This window comes from Panthera onca, chromosome B2, assembly GCF_046562875.1.
Source record: "Panthera onca isolate mPanOnc1 chromosome B2, mPanOnc1 haplotype 2, whole genome shotgun sequence".
Classification (NCBI taxonomy): Eukaryota; Metazoa; Chordata; class Mammalia; order Carnivora; family Felidae; genus Panthera; species Panthera onca.
The window spans coordinates 97,704,837-97,718,124 of record NC_138343.1 but is presented as its reverse complement, the minus strand read 5'-3'; the positions used below and the strand labels follow the sequence as shown (position 1 = coordinate 97,718,124).

Below are 13,288 nucleotides of genomic sequence, written 5' to 3'. Positions count from 1 at the left end.
TGCCATATTGATTTCAGGTGAAAAATGGAGTATCGGCAAAGAAGATGTGGAAATCAGGAAAAGAGTTCTGTTAAAGCTCAGAGTGGTATATAGGGACTAGAGTCATCAGGTTTGTGGCTTGGAGACCAGAATCTCAGGACAAGGCCTTGTCAAATACTCATATAAAGGATTGCAAGGGGAAAAGGAGTGCAAAGGAAGAAGAGAAATAAAATATGTTCTCATGCATCTCAAGCATGCTGAGAAGATAGGCATGACTAACTCAGGTCAAAGAAGACGAAAACTGAGGAAGAACTGTCTAGTCTGACCAGGGTATGCTTTACAGGGTTCTGGGGAGCAGTACAGAAGTCCCACAATAGGAGTGAGGTGGGGAGAGGGGCATCAAGAAAAGAAAATCCTCTCCCTGCCAGAGAAGAGAAGAATGGGTGGCCTTATAGTTAGTGGAAATCTGTTATCTGTTCTCCTGTAACTTCCTGGTTCTATGTACTAAATGGAGCCATATGAAACACATCTTTATCCTTCTTCCTCTTGACAATCCTTCACATATTTAAAAATGTGGTGTGACCACTTAACATCATCTCCTATGGTTTAAATCCCATGGTTCAATTAGCATACTAATTAGCTGTGTGACTCCAGGTCCGTTTTCCAAACCAGGAAAGCTTTGGTTTCCTCATCTATATATGAGGGGGTGGTAAATAATAGTAACCCTCTATATAAGGTTGTCGAGAGAATTAAATGATCCAATGTGGGATTGCTAGCAGAATTCCAGGTACCTAGTAAGTACCCAGTAAATGTTTACTGTTATTACAGCTGCCATCACTGATGTCAGCGACGAATTTCTCCAGTCCCTCAATGCATCCTCATGGGATGTGGTTTCAAATCTCTTTGCCAGCCTATTCAGTTACTCTGAGTGAGTGGCAGTTTGTCGGGATCCATTAAGAGTCTGGAACCCGGCACTGAGATAAAGGTATGGCCTGAGGAACAAAGAAGAGAGATTCTAAATAATGCAGCCTAGAGCTACATTAGTGGTTTTGGTGGTCACATCACAGTGTTGGTCAATTCTTGTTTTTTTCTCACATATGCAGCAAATGCAGATTTTCTCCATCCATGGTGGATTCATTAAATTTCACAGTTATATTTGGCAAAGGGTTCCTGTCTATCAGATGTTTCTGTATTTTGATTCAGTCATCCAGTATAATTGTTCTTCTTCCCAGCTTCCTGTCCCATGTTGTCAAAGACCATAATTAATTTTCGTGCAATGATTTTTGATGTCCAATAATAAAACAATTCCAAAAATCATTCTTTAAAGCTCTTTTGTGAAATTCTTCTAGGAGGCAGAATAACACCATTTAATTAGTTATGGTGTCTTCATCTACAAATAACAATAACAACAACAAAAACCTAATTCTAACAGACTTACCCCAAAAATGGAATATACTGGCTCATATAATCTAAAAGTTGAACACTAGGGTGGGTTTTAGGTGTGGTGTGATCAGGGCTTTGGCTCCATCTTTCTGCAGTTCTATCGGTTCTGCCCTTCCTTCGTTTTGTAATCAGGCTGGAGTAGTGAAGAAGGTGAAATGGCTGTATGGCATTCCCAGGCCTCTGATCTACTACCGATCAGAGCAAAAGTAAGGTGTTCTCTTCCCAGTCACTGACTGGAGTCCTACATTTCACTCTGAACACCAGAACCAAGTTCTGTCGTCAAGGCAATGCCACACACAGGCTGACTGCTCATCCACCAATCAGTCACAATAGCAACACCTACTTTTGGACCACATATGCACTGAAGAAATAGAGTCTATTTCTTTAAAAAAATTCTAAAACTCAGATTTCTCTATTATTTAGACAGGTTTTTCAATTATTTTGATTAAGTCAGAGTTCAGCAAACGTTTTCTTAAAGAGCCAGACAGTATATATTTTACACTTTGCAGGCCAAATGGCAAAATAGAAGCTATTATGTAAGTACTTTTGTAACCATTTAAGTGTAATGACTTAAAGATGTATAAACCATTCTTAGCTCAAGGGCTGTATAACAGAACAAAACAAAACAGGTGGCTGGCCAGATTTGGCTCCTGGGCTGTAGTTTGTTGACTCCTGCTTTAAAGCAGAACTATAAAGACATTAAGAAGGATTTGGAAGCGAGGGGGAAAAAAGCAATAAATTTATTTCCATTTGGAAAAAAATCACATGTAAGAAAATGGGAAAGAAAATTTTAAAGGTACGTTTAAAATTTTAAAGCCTATTTAAATTTTAAATGGCTAATTATCATAAGCATACGATAAAAAGAAAATTTAGCAAATTTTGAGCTAAACTTTCCTTACCCTAAGAAAAAGACACTTCATTTTTAGAATTAGACTCAAGTTGTATAGATTCAAGTCAGGAAGTAAATATTTTAGGCTTTGCAGCCACACAGTCTCTACAGCTACCCAACTTGGCTGCTGAAGTGGGCAAGCAGCCACAGACAATAGGTGAATGAATGGGTGTGGCTGTGTTCCAATAAAACCTTACTTACAGAAACAGGTAATAGGCTGGATTTGGCTCACGGGGCTCAGTTTGCTTACCCCTGCTTTGTAATCTCTTTAGATTCTTTGACTGCAATTTGAGAAGGCCATCACCAAGGAGTTGCGGTGGGGGGGGGGCTTTAATCATGTTTTCATAGCCTGAAGCCTCAGACATATAGTTTCCAGACATATTAGCATTCTGTCTTAACAACTAATGTTAAAAATAGAATTCTACTTAAACAGCTACATACAAACATAACGAAATTGAAAAACATGATTTTAAAGAAATGCTCATACGATCAAAATTTTAAGTCTTCCAAGGTTTGTGGCCCAAGATTTAAAAAGCACATATTTAGAAATTCTACAGATAATCTCAATACCCTGTTCGGTAATCACTAAGAGGTTATTCTTCGAGTGGTACTTGCACAAACTTGATTAGACATGGCTTCGTAGCTAACCATGTTAGCTTAACTTAGTGAAGCTCAAATTCCCCTAGCTTATGCCCACCAACTCCAGTTATTCAAGACAGCACAGGGGAAGTGCCCTGCAGGTCTGCACCATTCCAGGGACTATCCAAAATGACCAAACGGAAGAATTCCCCTCAAAAGAATCTCCAGGAAATAACAACAGCTAACAAACTGATCAAAAAGGATTTAAACAATATAACAGAAAGTGAATTTAGAATAATAGTCATAAAATTAATCACTGGGCTTGAACAGTGTAGAGGACAGCAGAGAATCTATTGCTACAGAGATCAAGGGACTAAGGAATAGTCAGGAGGAGCTAAAAAATGCTATAAACGAGCTGCAAAATAAAATGGAAACGACCATGGCTCGGATTGAAGAGGCAGAAGAGAGAATAGGTGAACTAGAAGATAAAACTATGGAAAAAGAGGAAGCTGAGAAAAAGAGAGATAAAAAAATCCAGGAGTATGAGGGGAAAATTAGAGAACTAAGTGATGCACTAAAGAGAAATAATCTATGCATAATTGGTATTCCAGAGGAGGAAGAGAGAGGGAAAGGTGCTGAAGGGGTACTTGAAGAAATAATAGCTGAGAACTTCCCTGAACTGGGGAAGGAAAAAGGCATTGAAATCCAAGAGGCACAGAGAACTCCCTTCAGACGTAACTTGAATCAATCTTCTGCACGACATATCATAGTGAAACTGGCAAAATACAAGGATAAAGAGAAAATTCTGAAAGCAGCAAGGGATAAACGTGCCCTAACATATAAAGGGAGACCTGTAAGACTCAAATTCCCCTAGCTTAGAGTGCAAGTCCACGGCTTCAAGACACCTCAGGCGAAAAGCCTGTGACTTCCCACGGTGGTAGCTATGGGGGCTTCCTCGTCCAGGAGAGGAGCTGTGGCTGCCCTCTTCCAGAGCGAGTCACTGCCCATGCTGGTTCTGGGCACCTGCACCTTCCGTTCTCTGTTTCCTCCCTCACGTCCTAGCGGGGTACTGACACACGGCCATCTTCTGCCAGAACTGCTGCAACCACTGCTTCTCAGTGGGCTCCTTTGTCCCAGGCTCTCCCCTCTCCCTGCCCTTCACTCTGCTGCCAGAGTCCGTCTTGTCTTCTGCTGAAAACCTGTCAGTGGCTCCCTGCAGTCTACAGCCTCCAGACCCATGCTCCTGCCGCACCGGGCCACCTGCCTTTCTTTGAACCTGCTGCCACCAAGTCAAACATCCTCAGCTTCTGCCGTTCTGTTAGCAAAAAGCACAATGTCCGACCTCGACGGAAAGTGAGCCACAAGAGGCATCCCAAAACCACGCACCCCAGGTCGCTCCCCTGATCTTCAGGTCAGAATGAAGTGCTCTCACATCTAAACTCCCAGGGCACAGCTTCCAGCTCTGCTTCCGTTCCCCCAGCATCGGAGTTCATCACTGAACAGTGCTTCCAAAACTTTCGTGTGCATTCACTTCATCTGGATATCTTCTAAAAACGCAGATTCCAATCCAACAGGTCTGGGATGGGGCCCGAGATTCTGCATTTGTAACTATCTCCCAGGTGATGCTGACGTTGCTCTTCCAGAGCCCACACCTGAGCAGCCAGCCTGCTGCCGTGCAAGCGCTTCATGGGCAGGGTCCATTTCTCTGTCTCCCACCACCGCCCCCCCAACCCCGACCCCTCAGCTTTGCTTACCAAGAAATGCTTATCAAATGGAAACGGTGGAGTAAGGTGGGACTCTACAAAATCCTCCTGGCCAGTGCTTGTTTTTTCCAAATGGAAACAGTTTTTCAGGCACATTACCCTTAACTTCTTAAAATAATAATGACTTCATTATTTTTGAAAACAAAAATGATTCATTTATTAATTTTTTAAGGCCAGGCAATATAAGAAAGTACAAAGAAGATTTTTCAAAAAACCATCCAGGACCCAACCACCCATAAGTATTAATATGTGGTAAACATCATTGCAGACATATTTTGCATATATTCAGATGAAAAGAGAAAAGAAAGAAGAGGGACTTGGAGGGAGGGCAGTAAAGGGCACATATAAATGGGATCATACCATACATGTCATTGTAATTTTAAAGTATTAAGTATAAATTTTACTTGAATTTAACAGAGAAACAGAAATTGAGATGAAACTGAAGGAATTGTAGAACTTCAGATGAATGGGTCTTCCCAAGAGATATTAGTTTCTAAAAGATCTCTCTGAAGTTAAGAAAAAAAAATAATGAAAAACATTAGGATGCTGAAGTATTCTTTTTAAAATTTATATTTCACTTCCAGACTGTAGCTACTGACAAATCTACTTCCTCTCATGAAGTGAAATAATTAGTACTCACACTTCTTCCCAAGTACTGGTTTCGGTTATTTACATTACTATTACATCATCGTTTCTGTTCCATAGCCATCATTTTCAGACTTTTAACTCACTATGAAAATAAAGTCAATACTCACCATGAATGCCTTTACCATAGCTTCTTCATTTCAGAATTTTGACTTGTCATTTTGATGTCAAGACTTTTCTAGAAAGTGCATGTGTACTATAGTCCCCATGTTCATTCACATCTGGAAATGTCTGTCTGTGGTCTTTGTACTGAAAAACAACTTGGCTGGCGATACAGTCTTGGGTTATCCTTCTTATACTTAGAACTTCATTGACACTACTTCACTGTCTTCTGACACTCAGAGGTGCTCTAATAAAGCCAGAGGCAGCCTGCCTCTTCCTCCTTCTATGTGACTCACTTGTGCAGCCTGAATGGTCATAGGATACCTTCTTCCATTTATCCACCCAATCAACAATTACTAATTGAGTGTGTACTATGTCCCGGGTATTCTAGTGCCAAACACTGTCGGAAGTATCTCAGTGTGGAGTATTCCGCCTCAAACTTTGTTGGGGCAGGATGTGTCCATTGAAGTTCAGATTCAAATTTTTATTTCAGAAAGTTGTCTCTTCCGTTCTCAATTGGTTCTTGTGAGTACCAAAGGAGTTAATGTATGTAAATCACTTGGAAGAGTGGCTGGCACTTAGCTGAAAGTAAGATAGTACTAGGAGGGGGCGTGGAAGAGGACCCTCTCCTTCAGGAATACCAATGCCATGCCTCCCGTATCAATTTCAATTGCTCCACTCATTTCATACCTTTTCATTCATTTCTTTTTGTGTGGTTTCTTCTAACCTGTACACCATGTCTCATTACATTTTCAACTGTTTTCATTCTCACTTTATTTCTAATATGACTTTATTCTCCATGTTTACACATTTTTCTTTCATTTCTTGAGAACTGAAAACATATTTTTCATCTCTTTAGGTTGGCTTAGAATCTCTAATTTGAATTCTTATAACCCAAAGAAGAGCTCCTTTTTCCTTTTTAAAAAAAAAATTTTGACACTATGGAAAACTGTTCTAACTCTTGTTTTTAGAGGGCAGTTCCTTTTGTGATCCATTTTCTTCATCTGTCTTTTGTTATGTTTTTTACATATCTATGCTTGAGTCCTCTGTTAATGCTTGTCCTCATATTATTTATCTTTAAACAGAACAATTTATTTGTTGAAGAATGAACAGGATCCACCAAGGCAGAGAGTTAGGATGTTCCGTGACTTCAACTTTAGTTAGCTTTCTCGAACAATCCATTTTCTGGTTTTTTTCTTAACCTGAAGCATGTGCTCCCTTGGTCTGGGTGTAGCAAGTTTCTGTGACTCACAGAAAAGCCCTGTTACATGATAGGCTGCTTGAGTTCTAATCTAGCAAACCCTCTTCCCCATGTATACAGACGCGCACCAGCTGGAGGAGACCATCACCCTCAGCACTGTTCCCCTGTCTTTTCATCATCTGGATCTTGAATGGGGTCTTAACAGGGGCATCCTCCCTTCTTCTGTGGCTGGCCCACATCCTTAGGTTTCATTTCTTTAATTAAAGACTATTGGATATGTACCTTTCTGAACTAAGAGACTCACTCTTGGGGAAATCTGTTTCTTGCTCTATGTCTGAGGAGGTCAATGTCTGCTCTCAAATTACCCCTTGTTTTCATCTACATTCCATAGACTCTGGCAGGTTAACTAGACTCTTCTGGTTGCAACATTCCAAGTGACAAAAACCTAAAGTACCGTAAGCCCTCCCTGTTAAAATAAATAAAGGAAAGAAGAGAAAGGAAAGAAGAGAGAGAGAGAGAGAGAAAGAGAGAAAGAAGGAAGGAAGAAGGGAAAGGAAGAAGGAAGGAAGGAAGGAAAGAAAGAAAGAAAGAAAGAAAGAAAGAAAGAAAGAAAGAAAGAAAGAAAGAAGAAAGAACATATTGGTTCACAAAACAGACCTATCTACAATGTGGATATGGTGGTCTCAGGCACAGCTAGATCTAGGGGTATATAAATATATCATCCTTAAACTTGGTCAGTAGCTCCATTTCCTTGGCTCTGTTTACACATCACTTCCCCTCTCAGAGTTATCCTCCACGAGGCAATGAAATGGCCACTGTTGGCTCTAAGACCACATGATCTTTACCACTTACGAACTTGAAAGAGCACTTTCCTCAAAGGCTTTGGCAAAAGGCCCAGAGAGGAATTCAGCTGGCCTGTTTGGGATCATGTGCGCACCCTGAGACCAACTGCTGTGACTGGTGGGCTGGAGAACTCTGATAGCCAGTCCAGGGCCTCATAATCACCCCTGGGAAGGTATCTAGGGAACATAGAGTCCCTCTCTAAACACTGACTGAGCAGGACTTATTATACGACACAAGGCGGCTCGCCCTCCAAAAAGAAGTATGCTAGGTAGACAAAAATAACCAAGCCCATACGCAGTGTAAAGTTTGCTCCATGTTTTGTAGTTTGGGGTTGGAACTATTTCTCTATTTCATTGATGGCATTTATTTCTGTGTTTTTCATTCTCTGCTGCTTTCGTTCAGTTTCTGCAGAATGCCTTTGCTTTACCATCTTTAACCAGAAGCCCTCATTTCTTATTTTTTTAAATGTCTATTTATTTATTTTGAGAGAAAGGGAGAGAGAGCATGCAAGCTGGGGAGGGGCAGACAGAGAGGGAGAGAGATAATCCCAAGCAGGCTGTGCACTGTTAATGCACCGCCCCACACAGGGCTCGATCCCCAAACCATGAGATCGTGACTTGAGCCGAAATCAAGAGTTGGCCGCTTAACCAAATGAGCCACTCCGATGCCCTCCTCTTTTCTTATTTTTGACTCCCAAAACACTATTGTTACTTGACAACTTACAAATAAGGCTTTTAAGCCTTATCGATCATTCTACCATCTACAGTGAAAACTGGGAGGAGATGGGAATGAAGGAGCACAGTTGTTTCCATTTTACAGATTAGAAAACTGAGCCCAGCATGCAGATAAATCAAATGGCTGAGAGAGAAGTGAACCTAAATCCAAGGATCACAGCTCCTAGCAAAGAGTTCTTGACTGCTCTTGGGCTTTCCTCCTGAAGACTGCATTTCCAAACCGCAATAGTTTGAATATTTACACAGAAAGCCTTAAAAGGTTTTTAAGCAGATATATGAAAGGGTTCATCAGACTGAACCACTGGATGGATGGATAGATGGATGGTTGGACAGATGGACAGAGATATATATACATATGTATTTTAATGGAAGCTTTATTATTTTCAATCCACATGCCAACTCAAAGTAAGAGACAGTGTAGTGTTGCTACGGGGCAGGCCTGCCAAACCTTAAATGGATCCTTAAATGGACACACAGAGACTGGCGTAATTGCACCACTGTTTGAAGATGACAGGTTGATAAGTGCTTGAGAGTATGTTCTCTTTTGGAAAGTTAAATAGTCCCCCAAGATCTTGTTTATGATGATGCCTTGCTTAGCAAATCCTTTTTCCATCACGACTGGCATAAAGTGAAACTCCAGTCCATCCCAGGTCTGAGTTGTCCATATTCTAAGTGAATTCTCGTTCACTGGAACAAACTGACCCCTTTACTCCCCAGCTGAGAAGCACTCAGCGGGAAGGGCCGCTCCCCCATTCACGGTGTAAGGACCGTGCACAGGCAGCAGGTGCTCACTTCCTCTGTCCCCTTGAAGAGACCTGCTGGTCTCCTCAAGCCGGAGTCATCTCATGCCTCCTCCTTTTCTACTTTGCATTCCCTTCCCTTCCTTCTCCTGCCAGCCCAGCTCACTGACAAGAGCCTTCATTTTCCACATTATGGTTTAAAGATGGAAAAATGTTAATTGAGTAAGGCTTTAGCATCAAAACTGGGAATACTCCACTGCATAGCAAAGATCATTTCTTGGAATTATTCACTTAAATGTTTACAAGAAACAATTATCAAGTGTCCCAGATTGATTCACAAATGCAATTAATGAAGGAATTGCTAATAGTTTCCATTTTCCGGTTTGTTTTAATCCTACTGTATAAACTGTCTTTTTGGCGCCACTCCACCAAAAACCCATCGATGATGAAAGGAGGTACAGATTCATAAAACAGAAATGTTACTGGAAGTTAAACTTGCCAGGGTGCACTGCAAACCCAACTCAGACACAATCATTACACGACGCAAAAGCCATCCTAACAAAACAGAAAAAAAACAATTAGTGCCGCTGCCAACACCTCATAATTCTGGGCAGTCAGGAAGAGGTGATTCCAGTCCCTAACTGATTTCTCCTTTGCTGTTTGTGGGATCAAATATGTAACTGAAAATGCCTTTGCTGTCCCTGATGGAAGACATAATGAACTCTGGCTTGCCAGATGATTCTGCAACATCTGAAGGTTTGCAAAATAAAATAAAGTACAATAAAATAAAACAGCTCTTGTCTGGTTTTTCCTCGTCAACTTTAATTACTATAAGGATGGGTGCAGCAAGAGAAATGTTTCCTTTTCGCTTCAGTGCTGGAGCAACACGAGCTCTCCCGCAGTCTTTCATGTGCAAGCTCTGAGGTCTGCAGCCTATTCTTACTCACCGACTGGAAAAGATTGGTTGCAATGGCCAGTTTGATGTTTTGTGCTCAGCTCCCAAAGTCCCAATTGGAAGTCATTCTCTTCCACTTAAGGAGACATTTCATTTTTCCTTTAATTTAAAAAATGTTCTGAACGCAAAGCAACATTACAAGGACCGCTGGGTTGCCTAATATAAATTCCACATGCGCGACACTCTTCAGGCTGTGTCAGCAGACAAGGTCAGTTTAGCTAAACTAACCAGCTGCCAAGCAGCCAGTTCCGGGAAAATTTTAAGCACGCTGCGTGTGTACAAGCCAAAGTCAGACCCAAAATCTAAAGTGAGGGCAACAAGCACTCGGTCTTAAAATGGCCCATGGAATTTAATCTTGTTAAGCAAATTTGAACCAGGCAATTGTCCATAATGACCCAATGGAAAGTCAAAGAAAAATATCTCTAACTGAATGACCCTGTCCAGTCCAGGACCTTCTGCCTATCTTGGCATCATTATTGGCTGGGACTGGAGAACAGAGGCTTCTCTCCCAACTCCACCCCTGACCCCCATCCCTAGTTATTCAAGGCTTCTTTAGGAAAACACCAGGGTGAGAATTCACATGGTCTATACAGTGAACATTTCTCCACAAATCTTTAATATGATAAGAAAATTGTTCCTCAATTTTTTAGGGGAAGCCCTAGAAAGCCCTGCCTAGGAACGTGGTATGAAATAAAGTAATTCCCAATAATTCATTTTATGAGGTATTAGTAGACAGATACCATGGATAACAGAAATCTATAGGATTCTTCTGTTTTAACTGTTTACCCATTGACAAAATGAATGTTTAAATCCAAGTATCTACTGGAGAATAAAATAAGTGTCCACTCTTCAATGGAATTAACAACAGTGAACTAGTCCAAAGGGAGGGAACAAGAGATTCCAGGCCAGGCAAGAATCCCAAATAACGCACAAACAGAACAATCACTCATTACTCAAGGGCTGGCTGGAACAGTCTAAAGCAAAGACTACTGACAGTCCTATCAACGCAGCATTTGGCAGGTATGAATAAACGTTTTCCCAAGAATTAAATAGGGAATGATGTAAAATCAACTCCATCTAGCCATGAAGAAAAAAAGTCTTTCCTATTCATGCATCATTAACTTAAAAATTTGTTTATGTAAAAGGGAAAATGCAAATCAATCATCTCCATAAGATAAGGAAACAAACTGGTATTGACAGTTATCCAGACCAGAAAATCAAATCAAAAGAATACTGACCCTCCACTTCTGAGATGAGATGGCAAGGATGTTGTCCCTTTAAACATTTCTTGCTCCTGAATTTCACTGAAGCCTCCATCGTAAGTTAGCTGAAGTGGGTGACTCTTTAAGTGGCCCATGGCGTTTGATTCTGTTAAATAAATCCCATTTATTTTCACCATAGGGTCCCCCTTCACAACGGTTTCTTTGGATTCCACTGTCTTCTTTGCTGTAACAATCAAGGAAATGTTTAGTCAAAGTATTTCTTACTTTAAGAATCACTATTTCAATGTTTTTTTTTTCAGTCTGAGAATTGGCACAATGTAAGAGTTATATGTTACTTATAACATATAAGTTATAACTTATAACATATAAGTCTGGAATTGTACGGCCAAAGCCTACCTGGACATCTACAATACCTCACCACTATTTCAGGCTTGGTGGCACCAATTCATCAGAAACGAGTGGGATCTTCTCTTGACTCTCTGAGTCTACCAGAGGACAAACACTCAAATTAGGTTTATGAATAACTCCATCCACATTTAAATACATCTGCATCCCAGAGTGATGACTCCTTTTCCTGAATTTGATCATGTTAATAATTTTTCATTCAAAAAATCTTGAGTGCCTCCATGATATCAGGCACTGGCCTACACATTCAAGATGTAGCAATGACAAAACAAAGATCCCTGACTTCTTAGGGCTTATATCCTAATAGGTATGAAGAGATAATAAATAATATACCATGATAAATAAGGTATATTATAGAATAACTGCTACGGAAAAAAAAAAAAACAAAGCATAAGTAGAAAAATGGAGAAAACTAAAGAGGATTGGGGATGGGGGCAGGTAGCAGTTTTGAACAGGGTGGGTATGGTAGGCAAACCCTTAATGGAGGCAAGGCATCTGGCTATCAGTTGATGAGGGACAATCTTCCTTGCAGAGGGATTAGCAGGTATGGAGGTCTTAAGGCAGGAGTGTGCCTGGCATGCTTAAGGCACAATAGGAGTGGAGTATGTGAGGGAGAAGAAGAAGAGAGGTGATCAGAGGGGCGGCAGCCAGATCGTGGAGGCCTTACACACCACTGCTAGGTGGTAGGAAGACAGCTTTGGCTTATAAGGCTTTCTAAAGAGGAGTAAGATAATAAGAGTTGCAAAAAGTCCAGTCTCTAAACTGAAACATCTATTGTGTCTATGACTGCAGATTCTTAAACTTGTGATACAACAGTGTTTCTTTATCAACAAATGGCCATTAGGCATAGTTCATCTGTGATGCTGCCACCACGTTTGAATCTCTGAGAGAATATTTTTTTCAAAAGGGCAGGGAGGGATCAGGTTTTATAGAAAAACACTGTTTTGCAAACACCCAAAGTGTCTTTTTCTGCACTTGAACGAGCAAACCAATAAAAACCAACAAAACCACTTGGTCCACTCTGACCAAGCCCCCTGCTTTCAAAACAATGCATTTCAAAACTGAAAGAAACTTTAGAGATCAGCTAGCCCAAATTTCAATTTTCAGATGAGAAAACGGAAAACCCAAATGTTAAGTGGCCAGTCTCAGTTCACAGAGCAAGTCTGGGGAGAGCCGGGACCATACAGTAGGAAGAGCGTAGGCTTTGCCCTTTCCATCAGACTTGGGGTCAAGGACTGGCTGACCTACGCAGGCAGGTCACTCAACCTTTCTCTCACCTTTCTCAGTAGTCCCCGCCTCTTAGGGATGTGGTGAGAATTAAACAATTTGGCCTAGTAAAGTGATTTACTCAAAACCCAGAAGTTATTTCATCATCATTAAGGGAACCCAAGAATCCCGACTTCTGGTCCAGGGCACGCTCAGTAGCACCACTCTGCCTTAAATATCTTTCCTACTGAATAACAAAGCACATGTTTTGTTTTAGGTCACAGAGCATCTTTAGCCTATTCCTGTATTTTAACATTTGTTTCTTTCCTTCATTTACTCCATGGATATTTACTAGGCACTCACTGCTACATGCCAGGTGCTGCTCCAGGTGCTGGCGGTCTAACCAAGAAGTCCCAGTGGTCAGGGAGCTTCTCTTCTAGAGGGGAAACACACCCATACTCATAGGGGGCGTTGCTGCGGCCCCCTCTAACTTCACAATCTATTGGAGTGAGCTGTCACTTATTACTACAGCAAAGAGCTGCCCTGGGGCTCAGTCTTCCTCCTGATGGATGTCCACCATT

The 13,288-nt window shown here is 41.1% G+C and overlaps 1 protein-coding gene across 4 annotated transcripts in view; it reads right to left on the bottom strand.

Moving 5' to 3' along the window:
• The window catches only part of ARMC2 (armadillo repeat containing 2), a 131,954-nt gene that overhangs the window by 96,326 nt on the left and 22,340 nt on the right, over positions 1–13,288 (bottom strand). For all 4 annotated transcript variants that reach the window (XR_013555705.2, XM_078447193.2, XM_078447192.2 and 1 more), the window contains one exon: positions 11,112–11,319. Coding sequence is in view for 3 of the 4 variants with exons in the window: in XM_078447193.2 (XP_078303319.2) it covers positions 11,112–11,319 (208 nt within the window). In the remaining variant the exon portion in view is untranslated. The remainder of the gene's footprint in view (positions 1–11,111; positions 11,320–13,288) is intronic.